This window comes from Macaca thibetana, chromosome 5, assembly GCF_024542745.1.
Source record: "Macaca thibetana thibetana isolate TM-01 chromosome 5, ASM2454274v1, whole genome shotgun sequence".
Taxonomy (NCBI): Eukaryota; Metazoa; Chordata; class Mammalia; order Primates; family Cercopithecidae; genus Macaca; species Macaca thibetana.
The window spans coordinates 173,528,527-173,546,311 of record NC_065582.1 but is presented as its reverse complement, the minus strand read 5'-3'; the positions used below and the strand labels follow the sequence as shown (position 1 = coordinate 173,546,311).

At 42.0% G+C, this 17,785-nt stretch overlaps 1 protein-coding gene across 1 annotated transcript in view; it reads right to left on the bottom strand.

The window, feature by feature from the left end:
* Window positions 1-504: 504 nt before the first annotated feature.
* RAB28 (RAB28, member RAS oncogene family) overlaps window positions 505-17,785 on the bottom strand; it is a 140,626-nt gene continuing 123,345 nt past the window's right edge. Inside the window, exon 7 of the mRNA XM_050791672.1 lies at window positions 505-686. Within this exon, the coding sequence (XP_050647629.1) occupies window positions 672-686 (15 nt within the window). The 3' untranslated portion in view covers window positions 505-671. The remainder of the gene's footprint in view (window positions 687-17,785) is intronic.

Below are 17,785 nucleotides of genomic sequence, written 5' to 3'. Positions count from 1 at the left end.
ATCCTGCAGAACCATGAGCCAAATAAACCTCTTTTCTTTATAAATTACCCAGCCTCAGGGATTCCTTTTTAGCAATGCAAATGGACTAATACAGGGGGATTCTCCTGGATTATCCAGGTGGGTCCAATGTAATCACAATGCTCTTCATGTGGAAAAGGGAGGCAGAAGAGTCAGAGGAAGAGAAGTGACAACAAAAGCAGAGTCAGAGTGCTGTGATATGAGAAAGACTCAACCATCCATTGATGGCTTTCAAGACAAAAAAGTCCCACAAGCCAACAAATAAGGGTGGCTTCTAGAGCTGGGAAAGGCAAGGAACTAGATTCTCCCCTAAGGCCTCCAGAAGCAGGCCAGCCCTCCTAACAAAGGACCTCCTGCATCCAGAACAATAAGTTAACAAATGTGCATTGTTTTTAGCCACTGTTGTTTTGCGTTAAGTTTTATGATAATTCATTACAGCAGCAATAGGAAATGAATACAATGTCTTTTACCAAATAAACACACTTCGCGCTTTTCCTTCTCCCTTGTTGCTCCATGGCATGCAGACATGGAGTGGATGGAAGCCACCTCGCAATCTTGAAGCCATTTGAACGAGGATGAAGCCTTTGTGCTTGGGACATCAGAGCAGAAAAAAAAGAGTCTTGGTTCCTGATGAGCCACCAGCCCTCAGATGCTCATCCTTGAACTTCCTGTTACACAAAACAAAGGAAATGTGTTGTGTTTAAGTCACTATAGTAGGATTTTATGTAGTGGTGTGTCAGAGCTGACTCTCATCAACTTGTGAAAGGTAATTGTTAAATTTTTCAGAACTTTATAGTCAATTGTTAAACACAGACATTATTAAAAATTAAGTTGTGGAATCTTACAATTAAATTATATTTAAAATGAGGGTTGTAAATACTCAAAACTCATTGCTTCCTAAATGTTTCACAAAATGTACTATTATCTATAACTGTGCTCTAGTCTATTATCTCTGCTCTTGGGTTTATGCACATCTATTGTGTATGAATGGTGGAGATATCATATGTCTTCATTGCTATACACCATATACTAGATACTATGTATCTTCCCAACTCTGCATTCAGTGACACCACATTGATAGCTTGAAATCAGCCTTGGTGGGAGTATTTACTTTACAGAAATCAGTGAACACTACAAATCAGAGCTTTATTTTTCCCCCAGAGAGTCCATTATTAAACATTTACTGGCCTACCACTGGCTTATTGTTTCTGCAGCCAACTACATTCCTAACTGATGCATCCATAATGGTTTTTAAAGTCTTACTAAACGTGCTTCTTATAGTAACATAGCCACAGTTTGTTAATGCAAATAATATTTACACAAAGTTGGATTCTCCTAGTTTCTCTTTTAAATAAACATTTAGGTACCAGGCACAGGGCAAGGCAGCCTCTTTCTTATTCTGCCTCACATAATCCTTGATATTTTCCTGAAAGGTAAATATTATAACCACATTTCACAGATGAGGAAACCAGTACTGAGTCATTCAGGGGTATGCTAATGATCTGCGGCCAGTTAGGGGCCAAGAGAGGATTTGAACTTGCTTTTGACTGATTCAGAAATCTGTGCTCATTCTCTAGGGGAAAGAAAAAAAATGTGTTTTAAACATGGTAGGGGCTAAATAAATGTTTGCTGAGTCATTTAAACAAAAGATAACTCTTCCAGAGTGTTGAGGAACCCAAAATGCTCAGCTCATGTGCAAGGCGGGGTCCTCACCATATGTGCAAAAGACATTGGCACCAGGCTGCTTTTCCTGAACATCAAAGAGATCCCTGAAACGCTTATGGTTAGAAGATTGAGTTTCATAAAAGTATTAAATTTATGTTTTTTGAACAGCATCACTGGGGGAGGCACCGTGGTTACAACTCTCTCATCTTGAAAGAGACAGAGAGTAATTTCCTCCTTTGCTGGTTGTCAGCCTGGCTCCCAATCATTCCCCCTAGAGTTGGCGGAATTTCAATGACTCTAAAATTAATCTGTTGGTCAGAGACTCTGTCCAGTGCTTGAAATTCTGGGAGCTTTGCTGTGGTCTCAAAGTCAGTGACTGGGATGAGAGGTCGAGAGGTCAAAGGTGAAGTAGCAATTCTCTGTCCATTTGGGAAATCTCTGACAATCCTGCAGATATGTTTTTCCCCTGGTTTTATGATGAGAAACCCACCAAATTATTCTGAACAGGAGTGTTGAGTAACTAACATAGAATTGCTAGGCACACACATAGGATTTTAAAATGAATTTATTCAACATTTATTTGAATTCCTAAAGAAGACAGACACATAAACAGATACACAACATGATGTATGTAGTTACAAAGAGATGTACAGGCTACTAGGACCACACAGAACCTCGAGCTGACTAAGCCCAGGGAGGTGAGAAAGGAGAGATCAGGAAAAGCTTTCTGCAGAAGATGCCAGAGGTTGGGCTTATAGAAAAAAAAAATGGAGCTGGATGGTGAGAAAGTAGAAAAGGTGATTATAGAAAAAGAGGAAATGCATCTAGTAAGCAATAAACTGGTTAAACTACAAGCAGTTCAGGTGTCAAAACCCGTAAAGTGTAAGACACAGAAGGCAGAAAGATGGCTAGAGGAGTAAGCCAGGAGAGAACCTGGACATCATACTAGGATAACTGGACTTTATCCCACATGCAACGGGAAGCCACTGGGAATTTTAATTAGGGAGTGGCATAGCCATGTTGGTGTTTAGGAATCATCCTAGAGGCCTTGAGATCCATTAAGAGGTCATTGCAAAACAATAAGCAATGGATGCAGACAAAGGACATAGCTGTGGTGGAAGGGGAGAGGGCTAGCATAGAGATTCAGGAATATTTGTTGACTGAATCATGAAGACATAGGGATTGAGGTTAGAGCTAGCCCAGAATAACTCCTGTGTTTCTGGATTGGGCAACTAGCTGGATGGTGGTGCCATTAATTAAGCACAGGTGGAGGAGCTGATCTGTGTGGGAGAGGAGTTATAGGATGAGTTCAATGTAAGTTGTGTGTATGTCATTCAATTGGAGATGTCCAACTGCAAATAGATGTATGAGTTTTCATGGAGGATTCTTCTTGATTTGTCTTTGAATGCAATCTAGAAAAAAACATTGGTACCCAAAAGGCTCTTGACAAATATTTGTAAAATGGAAGGATGGAAGCCCGATTATAGGAGAAGGATGAGGTAGGAGAAGGGTTAGAGTTAGAAATAGAGGTATTTAGAGTTAGCAACTCACTGAGTTGCTGGTTAATTGTATGTGTCAACTTGAGAGGGATAAAGACACCTAGATAGCTGGTAGACATTATGGGGGTGTGTCTGTGAGAATGCTTCCAGAGAGAGCAGCATTTAAGTAAGTAAACTGAGTAAAGAACAACTACCCTTGCCAATGTGGGTGGGTATCACACAATCCACTGAGGGCCCAGATAGAACACAGAGGCAGAGAAGAGTGAATTTACTCTCTCTCCTTGAGCTGGGTCATCCATCTTCTCCTGCCCTTGGAGATACTGGTTCTCAAGACTTTGGACTCCAGGACTTATATCAGCCACCTCCCAGTTTCTCAAGCCTTAGACCAAATTACACCACTGACTTTCCTGATTCTCCTACTTGAAGACAGTAGTACCTTGGTATGTCTCAGCCTCCATTATCACATGAGCCAGTTCCCATAATAAATCTCCTAGATTGTCTGTCATCTATCTATCTGTCTATCTAATTGGCTCTGTATCTCTGGAGACTCCTGACTAAGACACTGAGAGTGGTTGAAACTGAGAATGAATAAAACTCCAGAGAAAGAGAGAACATCTCTTGGGTGAGAAGTAAACCAAGAACGGGATTCTTGGGAGAAACAATGTGTAAGTAAAGGCAGACATGTGCAAGGAGATAGAGACTAAAGACACAGAGCCATTAGAAAGGAACAGAAGGCAAGGATGCAGGGATATCAGAAGATGAAGAAGCCAAGTCTTAGGATATAGCCTGAGAAAGGTCAGTATAAGCCCTCTGGGGGCATTTGCAAGGGTAGTTCCCATTGGCTGAAGGGGACAGGAGCCAGGAGACCCTGAGATGCAACCCAGGGGTGAGTGGGGGAGTTCTGGGGGTAAGAGGGAGACTCAAGGCCAAGGGGGTAATGTTTTAAGACAGGAAAGCCTCACACCTGACTGTAAGTGTTTAAGAGTTGAAAATACAGGAAAGAAAAGGGGTTAAATACTCTATAAGACTTCATACAGGCAGGAGACTGGCAACACACGTGGAGGTAATGGCCTGAGACAGAATGAGTGATGCAGCTTTGCCTGAGACTAAGCAAATACAGGCTGGGCATGAAGACTCATTTGAGTGTAGAGGATGGAAGCTGTATCATTTACTATATCTAAAAAGTTGAGGAAACCTTCTATCTCCAAAAATAGGAGAAAAGTTGTATAATTATGACATATTTACTCAAAGAAACATTTTAACTCATTAAAAATAATAATTATGAAACTATTTGGCCCTATTTAAAAAGGCATTATAAACTGATATGAAGTGAAAAGGACAGAAGATTATAAATACAAGTTCTAGAATAAAAATATTAACAGCAACTGTGAGGTATAACTGTTAAGGTATAGTGGTTTTGTGGGTGCTTCTAGTGCATTTTTATTTTCTACAATTTTCTTAAATTTATTCTGAAAATTCTAAAAACCAGTTAAAATTGGACTGACTCGATAGTCAAATTTTCCATCGGCAATAGTTCTCATTCTTTTACATGAATTTATCCAAGAATCAGAGCTTCAGGCAGCACTTCCCTCTAAAGATTTCTCTGGAAATCTTTCTCCCATTCTTCAAGTTAACACATGATGAAATCTCTTCTGCCTCGTAAGTTTCTCCTCACCTTTTCCTTCACAGTCCTTCCCCTGGAGAATGTGAAGGCTGCCCTGGCATGAATACAAGCTTTTAGTCGGTGCGTCCAGAGACCTGTGGCCAACCCACAGGAAACCTGTTCTCACCACAGGGCAGGTGGCCCAGGTGCCAGTCAGCCCTGAAGTTAGCCTATGTTCCATTTGACACTTTGTTTAATAAATGACTTTTATTTTATTTTATTTTTTGAGATGAAGTCTTGCTCTGTCACCCAGGCAACACTCCAGGCTGGAGTGCTCATCACAACCTCCACCTCCTGGGTTCAAGTGTTTCTCCTGCCTCAGCCTCCCAAGTAGCTGGGATTACAGGTACATGTCGCCATGCCTGGCTAATTTTTAAATTTTTAGTAGAGACAGGGCTTCACCATGTTGGCCAGGCTGGTCTTGAACTACCGGCCTCAGGTGATCTGCCTGCCTCCACCTCCCAAAGTGCTGGGATTACAGGTGTGAGCCACTGCACCCAGCCTAAATGGCTTTTATTATTATAAAAGTGTCTAGCACATGGAAGAAGCAAAAAAAAAAAAAAAAAAGGGTAATACTATGTCTTTTTACAAAAGCAGTACAATTACAATCAGGAACATAGATTTAGTCTCCAGAGTTAGCAGGCATTACAAAGTTGTTCTCAAGTTGTCTTCTATTTTAGAGTCAGAACACTGACTAACACTGACTAAACTAAACTGACTATGACAGCTTGTGGAAGTGTTAGAGACCTTAACAGCCAGCAGTGAGAATAAAACCCTATAGTGTCAGACTATAAAGGCTATGACAAATTGGAGAGAGGAAGCATATGATAGAGACTTATGCAGGGAAATCTCCCTAGAGCAGGTCAAATATTTGAGTTTGGCTGCAAAGAAGAGCATTGTGACACTTGTTATCAATGGCACTCATCATCTTTTGAATATCTTTCCTACTTTATGGTAATTTCCTACGTTACGAGTCCCACCTCTTCAAGTTCTAAGCCAGAAAGCTTCTCTTCCCAGGCTTCCTTGCAGTTAGGAGGTCAGCACATGACCTCAGCTCTATCCATCAGACATATTCCTTCTATCCGGAGGGAACGATGTGAGTAAGGAGGTACCATGCAGAATCAACTTCAGGGTGAGAATAGCAGCATGTGGCAGAGGCAGTTCAGCAGAGGGGCAGAGATCTTAGAAATAGTGCCCCGCATTCATGTGTGGTGCCAATTGTGGTATCTGGGCCCCACTACCATGAGATTGCAGCTGTGAACCATGGAGGGGTGTGACGTGAGTGTTCCTGCTTGCATTATCCCTGAGCACGGCTCTCTGGCCCTCCCAAAGACTCTGAAGGCGACCAATTAATGCCTTCTCTGTTTAAAACACAGTGGATTCTGTTGTTTGCAACTGAGATGCCAACTGATGCAAAAAGAGAGAGTGCTTCCATTGGAGCACAGCTCACACTTCACTGTGTTGTGTTGTGGGATAATATTTAGAAAAATGAACTGGGTTTTTATTCTCATACTCTTATTTACATGTGTGCCTTCCTTCTTCATATTCCGTCAAAAGTAGCATCAGTCAGTGTCCATTATTTTAGAGAAATCATATGAAAAAAAAGGCCAAAAAAGTGTCTTTTTAGGTTTTCAGTGTTAAGATCCTAGGTTGTGAGAGAAATTGGTAAGATGCAGCACAGATAATAGACTGAGGAGAAAGCAAAATGGGCAAAAGGAACTACACAGAGGTGCACACCTGCATGATAAAGATACTCCAATTTAAGAAATTGTAGTGAGTCAGAAGGAAAGTGAGGAGTGCAGAGAAGTGCAGTGTCTCTGAAAAAGGCTCTGGGTTTGATTCTTGGAATGAGTCCCAAAGACACTTTGCTGGATCTGAAAGAAAGGGAGATTTATTCCTCTTCACCTGGATCAGAACCAGGGCAGCAGCAAGGTCTGAATATAGACATGGTTGTGGAGATGTCTCAGCAATCAGACCGAGACAACTCACTGATGTTTTCAAGTCCGACTGCCTTGGTAGCATCAGAGTGATACACATGTGTCCAAGAGTGGCCCAGGGGTAGAGGACAGAACTGCTGGCTTGAAGAAACCTTACTCAGGCCAATGAGACATCTCCAAGGCAACCTGTTCAGACCAGTGACTGAAGATGAAACAGTATAATGGGGGTGTCTCTGTGGATGCTGGTGAAGATGGATACCTGTGAAGACCAAATGGACCTGCCTCTTTATAAAGCTTCCAGAACTTGTTCGTGACCCTGAGAAAATAAATGAGACAGACCACACAGGTACAAGAAGGGCTTCAGACAAAAATTAAGTTTATTGTAGAAAAATAAAAGAATATTTCTTTCATTCCTTAGTTTGTGAGTCTGTGCACTGAACATTACATAGTAATTTGGGTGGGAAGGTAGAAGTGGAGTTGGCTGGCAAGTGTGGAGGCAGATGGCCAGACAAAACTTATGTTTCATTCCTAATCAAATGTCCTTATTTTACAAACCAGTAAATGGAGGGCCTGAGAGACGACGCAAATTGTTCATAATCATATAGCAAACTAGAATTTGGGTCTTCTAACTTTCAGGCCCACACTGTCTCCCAAAATAGTTTGTTGAAGTTTTTCCAAAAGCAATAGAATGGGAGTGCCATGCCCTAGGTTGTAATGAACCAAAACACTGAAGTTGAGCCATTTCCCCAAAGTGCAATTGCTTGGTGTCTCAGCCTTAAGGAAAAAGTCTTCCTGGGAAAGCAAAGCTAACAGTCTCTACACTTCATCCTTTAGTTATGTTTGAGGACAGGTAACCAGTGCATCGCAATGGTTGCCCTGAGGAATTTTCATTTCTAGAGTATACTTGCATAAGGTTTAGTTCAAACAAGTGATGGCCTGGGCCTATGAATATCAACTAATTCTTTCAGCTCTGTGGCCACTTAAGAATACAGGGTTTATTCTTAAGGCAGGACTGCTTGTGAGAATCCCTGCTAAGGAGTCTATCTTGAACTCTTGATCCAAGTGACACAGGACCATTTAATAATCTAAATTGTTGTGTTGCTTAGGACAATTTTAGTTGCAGTGATGGAAACCTGCCCTGAACTAGCTTAGGTAAGCCTATGAGCTTTTCACATGGATGCTGGGTCTCACAGAACTTAAGCATAGATATATGTTTGAACTCCAGGACACAATGGAACCAGGGATTTGAATGCCATCAAAAGCTCTACCTCCATATTCATTTCTAAGCCACTGTGTTATTCTTAAGCTCTGTAACCCTAGAGATGGATTCAGCCCTGAGCTGACCACATTGGCTAGAGACGGTAAGTCACACTGGAGTACTCCTGCTTTTGCTTCCATTTAAGGATGAGGTAGGGGCAGAGAGGACCACTGTAGGCACCAAGTGCTAATTTTACTATTTATTAAGTACAGGGCTCTGTGCTAGGTTCTGGGAGAGAAGGGAAGCAAGAGAACCAAAAAATTGAAGAACCAGATTCTTCCCTCAAAGGGTCTCCCACTTTAAAAGGGAAAATGACATAGTATGGCCTGACAAGTGCCACCACTACGTTGGGTAGATAGCATGAAAACCAATCTTACACAGGGCTTGGATTCTGAAGTCAGCAAGCCAGGCAAAAGGAGTCCTACAGCCAACTATGTATGCCCAAAATACTTGAATCACACCCAACACAAGATATTCATGGCATGAGTGACAAGCAAGGACCAAAATTGACTCAGACAACTGAGTTCCACATCTCCCACCTCTCATTCCAGGTTATATTCTTCACTGAATAGACTGGAAGTCAAAATCATCCACACTATTTATAGCAGTCTCTCTCCTCACTCTCTTTTACTATGTGCATGGAGTTAAATCCACAGGAGTTAAAAGTATATGAGATGTGACTCATTAACTTGGCAAAGCCATGCAGCATTGAGCTTGGGAACTAGCATCCAAGGCCAGGGGTGCATAACTTTTCAGTCCACAATTCCAGCCTTTACACCAGGCAGTATTCCAAAGTTACCATATCCCCCATTATCTAAGTCATTTAAAGCTGGAGGTTCTCTCGGGCTCTTCCTTGGGAACCCCTGACCCCCACTCCAGGAGTAGTACAGAGCTCAGCTCAGGTGGGTCCACATGAATTGGGCTGGGACAGTCTGGGCTGAGCTGAATTGAGAGGTCATCTGGACGAGCACAGAGGAATATTGACTCCAGGGCAGCTGGTGGGATGCCATTCACTTTCCTAGGTTGTATATGCTATGAAGAGCTTATCAAGGGGATGTTTACAAATGGGGGACCTTGCTGTTTTTAACAGATTAACTGTAACATATTGGTTCAGTGACCTGACAGCCCATTTACATGAAAGTGTTAGTTTACACTTGACTCTTTCCCTGTACAGTAGGCAGATAGAGAGGCCACCGGGTTGACAGGGAGGAGGCTGGCCAAGCCCAGAGCTTCCATTAAGCAGTTAAGCATGGGCTCTTTGGAGTCTGGCATAGCCTTGAATACAGCCAGACCTCACACTTCACTCTTGCCTAAATAGTGATATAAAACCTTCCACCCAACCTTGCCTATGACCCTTTCTGAACAATCCATGCCAAGGTTCCTGCCTAACAACCCAGAGGAACATTACTGTTGTTGCTTTCATCATGTATTCAGGTCACAATCATGTCAGACAAGCCAGAGACTCCAGGGCAGGCCCATTATATTTTCTGATCTGGACTAAAACAATCAGCCCTCCAGGAAGCTTTAGTTTGTTAGCTTTGCTTTCCCAGGAAGACTTTTTCCTTAAGGCTGAAACACCAAGCAATTTCACTTTGGGGAAGTGTCTCAACTTCAGTGCTTTGGCTCTTTGCAACCTAGAGCATAGCGCTCCCTTTCTATTACTTTTGGAAGAACCTCAGTAAACTATTTTGGGAGGCAGTGTGGGCCTGAAAGTTAGAAGACCCAAATTCTAACTGACATCCATTGTGCCCTAATCTGTGTCAGCTGCTCTCATTTCCTTGATCTCATTTAATCTCAACGTTACTCTAAAAAGTAGGTATTACTCTCTTGATTGTGTGGATAAGAAAATGGAGGCTCAAAGAGATGAAATTTACCAAAATGATGCAGATACCAGTACAGGTAGCAGAACAGGAATTCAGACTCAGATCAGTCAGATGATCAGTCAGATTTGAACACGTGTTCTTTTCACAATACCACATGGCCTAATCCAGATATCCTAAATTTTCTAGGAGAAGGAGATGTTTGTTGTTTCCAGAACCCTTGTGGTGATTGGGCTGGCAGTGAAATCCACTAGGCAACTATTTTTAATCATCAGTGAGCATAAGAATCAACTAGGGATCTTGTGGAAAGTGCACACTCCCAGAGATTTAGAGACTGTGGATTTGTAGTTTAGCCCAGGGATCTGCATTTTCAACAATGAGCAGCTTCACTGATTCTAGTGCTGGTTGACTGGAAAGCATTTCACACCTTTAGTGGGTATCATTGACTCCAGGACTGCAGGGTCTCAGTGGGAGGGGTTATCCATTCCTATCCCATTGCTTCTTTCAGATTCTTTTGGATGTTCACCCAGTAGTCATGGTCCTCTTTCTAGAACTGCAATCTGGTTCAGATGTCCTGTGGCCATGTGCTTCAATGAAGGCTTAAATGCTCTCTCTCCCAGAAGGTGAAACTTGGGTGGTCTAAACCAATGGTTCTCAATCTTAGAGGCACATCAGAGCTCCCTGAAGTGTACACATGTTCACACACACACACACACACACACACACGTGTGTACAAGACCCCCCATAAACCCAATTAAATCAACCTCTAAGGGCAGAACCTAGACATCTGTAATTATTTTAAAAGATGCCCAATTTGTTCCCAGCTAGAGTTGAGAATCACTGGCCCTGCCTATTTCCCTTACCACTGGTCTGGGATAAACATTTGATAAAATTCTGACCCAAAAAACTGATGAGAGGTCTTCTGGGAGGTGGTGCTTTGGGGAAATTCATTTCCTGTCTTTGAAAGAGATGTGAGGATAGAATGTGCCTACTTTCCTCTTTCTGACTTTGCATTTTGTGATGTAAAGGTGTGAGGCCTGGAGTTATTGCAGCCGTCTTGGGATCATGAAGGAGCCAACCTAATAGCCACAGGCTAAGGATGGCAGCAAAGAAAGAAATGGGAACTTGGTGGCAACTTGGGGCAAGTTAATTAAACTACTCTGCAATCACCTTACCCTGAGCATATGTTTTATGAGAAGTGATTAATATACATATACATATATATATATATATATATATATATATATTTTTTTTTTTTGGCTCACTGCAACTTCCATCTCCCAGGTTCAAGCAATTCTCCTGCCTCAGCTTCCCAAGTAGCTGGGATTACAGGTGTGCACCACTATGCCCCCTCATTTTTGTATTTTTAGTAGAGATGGGGTTTCACCGTGTTGGACAGGCTGGTCTCGAACTCCTGACCTCAAATGATCCACCAGCCTCAGCCTCCCAAAGTGCTGGGATTATAGGCATGAGCCACCGTGCCCAGCCGATTAATATTCTTAAGACATGTTAAGTTGGATATTATTATTTGCAGCCAAAATAATCTCAACAGATACAGCTACCAATGAATTTCACCTGCTTACTGCCTGCACTATTTCTAAGAGCGGCATAAGTACATCAGCAGCTGGGGCCCACAGAACAAGACGACCAAGACTCAGTCTTGATGGCCAAAAAACTTTAAGTTCAGTGAGCCCTGGGTACTGCCACTAACCTGTTGCCTTGAGAATTATTCCAATAATAACTGTGACATTTATTATGCATTCACTTCATGCCAGGTATTGTACAATGCAAAGTGCTATAAGTAAGTCATCTCATTCCATCCTTAACATTACCCAGGGAGATATGTATTATTATTCACATTTTACACATTAGGAAACTGAGAACCAGAAAAGCTAAGGAATTTGGCCAAGGTCGTATAGCGCATGAGTGGCAGAGACAGGATGCCAACCCCAATCTGTCAGACTCTCAAGATATTTCTTGTGGTGACCATGTTGTTTCATTTCCCGATGACTTATGAAGCTCTGTGTGTTCACACATTCACCGAAGTGCTTAACTATGCGAATAAAAGGCATTCATCATTGTAATCCTTAATGGAGATAACAGAAATATTAGCAAAGGCCGAAGTGAAAACAGTTCAAGTGAGGCCTAATTTTTTACATGCCAAGGAATGATTTACTTTATCACAGCAAAGAATTTTATTTGACAAATGCATACTTTATCATCTCTGGTCTGCTGAAAATGTAAGTTTACATTTTCCTAGCCATAAAATTAAAATAATTTTGGCTCCAAAAACTGAAAAGAAATCTCATTCTAGGTTCAGGTCTTTCTCTGGAAATTCGAATGCTAAATATGGAGCCTGAAAAAATGCCATTTCTGTCAGGCAGGACAGACTCAAATCAGTAAGGTCAGGGTTCAGAATCTGGTTCTGGCTCTTGCTGACCGTGTGACCTTGGACATGACATTTCACTCCTCCAAGTCTCAGCTTCCTGATCTGTAAGATGAGAATGACAACTCTCACTTCAGGCCTGGGATGGGGATTAAATCAGACACTCTGTGTAAGTTGCCTGGCAAACCAGGAGTGCTATCAAGGCTGGCTGTTCTTAAAATATATACAAAGGGTCCAGCATGGAACCTGGTGCGTAGCAGCTACTTGATAAATCTTTCCGCCCTTCCCTCTATCTTCCCTTTTCTGTTCCTCATCTTCAACTGTCTTCAGGGGTGGGCCTCCAAAGACAGAAGCAAAACCAAACAGGATGAGGTCCTTCTGTACTTGGTTGTGAAAGGAGTAATGAGACAGCGTCCACATCTTGGTTTGCTCTGCATTCTGGCAGCTTACTACAGCATCATCCCTACACCCTGACCCAACATAGGGAAGCTAGCCAGTCTGCTAGTGGGCCACCTGCCAATTGGAAGACAAATTTGAGAAAAAGTCAGAGGATCAGAGTAAGGGACAGAAGAAGGGGTAGAGTGGAGTGAGAAGAAATGGTTAAGTTGGCTCAAGAGCCAAGCGTCTCTGGGAAGCTGGAGAGAGATAATCTTCCACACCCAGGTTAGATCAGATTTCCATAAGGGAGGAAATATTTCAAGGGAATTTGGATTGCTAGTGAGAGAAGCAAAAGACAGGGCCTCAGCAAAGGATTTCCTATTCATAATCAAAGGGGAGCCACAAGTTCTCAATTAGGGTTGGTTAGTCAAAACTATACTCCAAGTCCCACTGAAAAAAGCAGACAGAAAAGACCAGCAGTTCACATACTTGTTTAGAACTGTTGTGTTTTGAGTTCCTTCCCCTCATAATTAGAACTTCTCCTCAGCCCCATGAAGTTCTTAGGGCAGCCACCATGGTTATCATCCCCATTTTATAGATTTGCAAACTGAAGCTCACTGCTGGCAGTATGTTCTTGGTCAAATAATGGGAAGGTAGATATAAAGATGAGTTTGTCCAGTGGTTTTTAAAAGAACCCAGAGCCCTGTATCTGGTGAGGATTCCGGGTGATTCTGATGATCAACCAGGTTTGGGGACCATTGATATCACTCAACACACTCACTGCAGAAAGAAACAGAGCCGGACAGAGGTGGAGGAAATCTGCCTAAGGTCACTCAAATGAGTGGCTGAGACAAGTTTAATCCTTCAGCTTACTGTCTCCATGACAGCTCTTGCCAGCTCACTCCATGGGCTGTTTAGTTACTCATGACAACCTACAATATAGATTGTATTTATTCAATAAACTTTTACTGGGGACATCTTTGGTGCCAGGTGCCAGATTCTTGGCCTTAGAGAGTTCATGGTCTAAAAGAAAATGGGACAAGTAGCCTCACGGCTGCAGGATGGCATAGCGGTACTACCAGAGAAGGAGGTATGATATACAAGCGAGGGGGTGTAAGAGGGGTAACTTCTGACCAGCAGGCTTCAGAGGAAGGGAGAAAAACATCAGGAAGACAAAGGCTCCTCATATGGAAGGTTGGTTACCTTTGTTTTAATAAGCCACTGGTGTGCTGTGACTTTATACAACTCAAGTTAGAATAAACGATTTTGAATGAAAGGTTTCTAAGGATATTTACTGGGTGTAAAAGAAACAATCTGACATTACTAAAATATGTTCAGACCAAAATAGAGGCACCAGGAAGACGTCCCTCTAGGCATGGATCTTCACTACCGTGCAGAGATCATATCTGCCTCTGCTCACGATTATTGACGAAAGTCAGTTCTCCTCAGTGCCATGTAGGAGACCAGACAGGCCAGCACACCCACTAAACTTAACATGCGGAATTTACTGTTTCTACTGTTGCCAAGGTCACAGGGAAGTGGACACTTTCATGTGCAATTAGCAATATAAGTTAGGACAGTATTTCTGAAGGACAGTTTGGCAAAATTTATGAAGATATACAATACTTTCAAAATACTCTTTGAACCAGCCATTCTACTTCTAGGAATTTATCCTGAGGGTAATTATATAAAAGAAAATATAGAAAGATATACATAGGGTGTTCAACAAAACAGTTTCTAATAATAGTAAAAACTTGGGGAAAAGGGAAACGTCCACATAGAGGAGAATGATGAACTAAATTATCATAAAACTATATACTTGAAAACCATTGTCAATAATAATGATGGATATGTATACTTAGAGATGTAGAAAAATGCTTGTATCACTCAGTGAAAAAAGCAAATTTCAAATTAGTTATTTAATATAATGCAACTCATGTGTAAGTATAGCTTCCAGATATGTGTATTTATATCTAGAGAGAAACCTGGAAGATGGCTTTTAACCAGAACGTCAATAATGTTCAGCAGGAGAGGGGGTGATTCTAATTTATTTTTCTGTGTATTATTTTACAATATTTATATAATCAGAACAAATAATAGGATTACTTTCATTGGAGACTAAAATTCTTTTGTTCTTTACTTTATTCTTGAGCATAAAGTTTTCATTTTAGGATACTAAAATTTTTGAAGAAATTACTCCTAAGCAATAGGAAAATCCAACCTGATTTAATGAGATTGAAAATTTTCATTCTTAATTTTTATGGGCTCCTTTTCTAAATATATACTTGTGCAATTGATTTATATACTCAGTCATAAAAACAGTTTGTTTGTTCACTTGGAACTATGTAATAAGCACCTACTCTGAACGTGGCAGAGGGACACTGAGGCATGAGGCGTATAATGTGATGGGTGAGAAGTCAGGCAGACCTGGATTTGCATCCCTGTCCTGTCACTCACCAGTTCACAACCTCAGATGGGCTATTAAACTGCTCTGAATCTCATTTTCCTCATCTGTCAGAGATAATACAAATAGTATTAGTGATCTATTGCTGTGAAGCAAATTACTCAAAGACTTAGGGGCTTACAAGAACAATGATCATTTATTATCTCATAGTTTCTTTGGATCAGAAATTTGGGGGCAGTTCAGCTAGATGTTTCTAGCTCTGGGTCTTTGGCAAGGCTGCAGTCACATGAAGGCCTAACTGGGGCTGGAAGATCTGCTTCCAAGCTGGCTGTTAACAAAGGGCTGGCAAGTTGGGGGTGGCTGTTGGTGGGAGGTCTTCTCTCCATAGCCATCTCCACATTGCTGCTTGAGTGTCCTCACAGCACAGTCTCTGGCTTCCCCCAGAAGGGGCAATTCAAGGGGCCAAGGAGGAAGTTGACAATGCCTTTTATGACCTCGCCTCGAAAATCACACACCACCTCTGTATGTATTCTACGGATGGCAGGTTAGCTCTGATTTAATGTGAGAGGGGATTCACAAAGGTGAATACCAGGAGGCAAGGATCATTGGAACCATCTTGAAGGCTGACTACCACCTATGTGAAATGAGAAAATGCTTACAAAGAGCTCAGTGCACCTGTAGTGCACCCATAATAAATAAGCCATAGTGATGAGAAAGAGTGCATATAACTGCATTCAACAAATAGGTCCCAGATCCCTGCTCTTGTCCAAAGTCCTGTTTTCTTCAGATGAGGAAACCGAGCCCAGAGAGGGTAAGTGGTTTGACTAGTCATATATGAAGTTGGTTTTGGAGCTAGGAAAAAAAGCAGGTTTTCTACCTTGCCCTATCCAAGGTCTTTCTTCCCCTAGAGAAAATCTCTGCAAAGATGCAGACTGAGGAACCACTTGCTAGAACAAAGTGCTCACCAGAGTTGAAGATGAATAGATGTTTTAGAAAGAAGGGTAGGGAAGCTGTTAAGAGGATTCTGAATTTCAGGCTGAGGAATTTGTCTTCCTTTGATGGGAAAGGCAATAGGGAGCCATTGAGGGGTTTTTGAATGCAAAAGTGACCTAAACACAGCTGTGTATTCAGCAGATTGTGGACGTCTCTAAAGAGAAAGGCTGTTGGAGAAGTCCAGGCATCTGGGGACACAGGCAGCAGTAGTGGGAAAGGAGAAGGGACTTGAGAGTCACAGTATCTAGGAATCATATCCCTGTGCAACCTGTGGATTCCAGATTAATTAAGGATTAAGGGACCAAGTCAAGAGGTTTAGGTGAGGGCAGCTAAAGAGCTGCTGTACAGGCTGTGCCAGTGATCTCTGCCCAGTCTATGGTCCTGAGTCAGCCTCAATCTACCATGTGGGAGGCCTAAGAACATTCAATATGACTTGGAAGACGGGCTTTAAAACAAATAGTCTGCCTTTCCTCTTGTTTCCAGCTCTCCAGCATGAAAAACTGATGCTACAAAGGGCTAGGCAAAATGGAATGTGTGTGGTTCTGAGCTCAGCCCAAAGGGCCCTCCGCTACTGAAACTCTCACTTCCCAGGAGAGAGGATGCCACGATGTAAAGGTTGACACACTCAAGGTTTTCTCTCCAAGCCTCACCTCCTCTATTAAATCTGTCCCCCCACTCCTCTTTAGGTAGAACTGACCTGCTGTCTGCCCTGAATACATATACCACAGATGAATTCTCTCCTGACACCTCGAGTGCCATGATGCCCTGCGAACTCACCTGCTTCCTCCTCCAGCCCCAAACCTCCCTGAGGGTAGACGCTGTGCCTCCCATGTTCCTAGGGTCTTCCTAGCCTGAACACTATGATTTTGCTCTCTGAAAATGTTAGACAAATACTTTTCTCTCCTAATTTCATCAGCTTTACATTCAGAAACAGGTTTACAGTCACAAGGGTTGTAACCTGGGCTCCAGAGGGCTGAATCCAGTCCATCCATAGGGCTACTACCATAGGGCTGTGAATCCAGTCCATCCATAGGGTCCTACAAATCATGGGACCCTGCCAACCATAGGGCCACCAGTGTTGTAGATTTATCACCCATTTCCAGGACAGTAAAATGCCTTGTTTTTAAAAAGAAATAGTAAGACGATTTTCTAAAAGAAGGAAATAAAATGAGAAAGAAACACATTTTTTCTAACTGGCACAAAAGCTCTGTATAGGCTAGTCATGGCCCTATCCATATACAGTTTTTAGCTGGTCAATATAACTTCAAAAATTGAATCAAAATGACTTTAGGCAGGGACATGCTCTCCACCTTGTCAATCCCCACCACTCCCTATGGTCTTATACTCTTAACCTCTGTTATATTTATTTACCACCTAGCCCCAGAAGGCTTATAAGTTTGCAACCCTGCAACATGATATGAAATCTCATAAAGCAATCTCTTCCATCTTTGGGAAGCAAATGTTTTCAAGGTTCTTTATTAGGCTGAATGGAAATCTTCCCAAAGCCTCTGTCTACCCCTCTTATTTCTGGGGTACTCTAGGTCCTATAGTACAAACATAATGTTTTTCTAAAGCACACTCTCTTACTTATTTGAAGACTATCAGCAGAGTCTGTGTGAGGCCTTCTCTTTTCCATATTAAACATACTGTCTTCCTTCAACTATTTCCCCACATTGAATTCCTTCACTGTAATCCGAATGTGACTTATTATCCCCTTTTTAAAGAGGGGCATCCATACAGGCATGGTCTAATCCCTTGCAATTC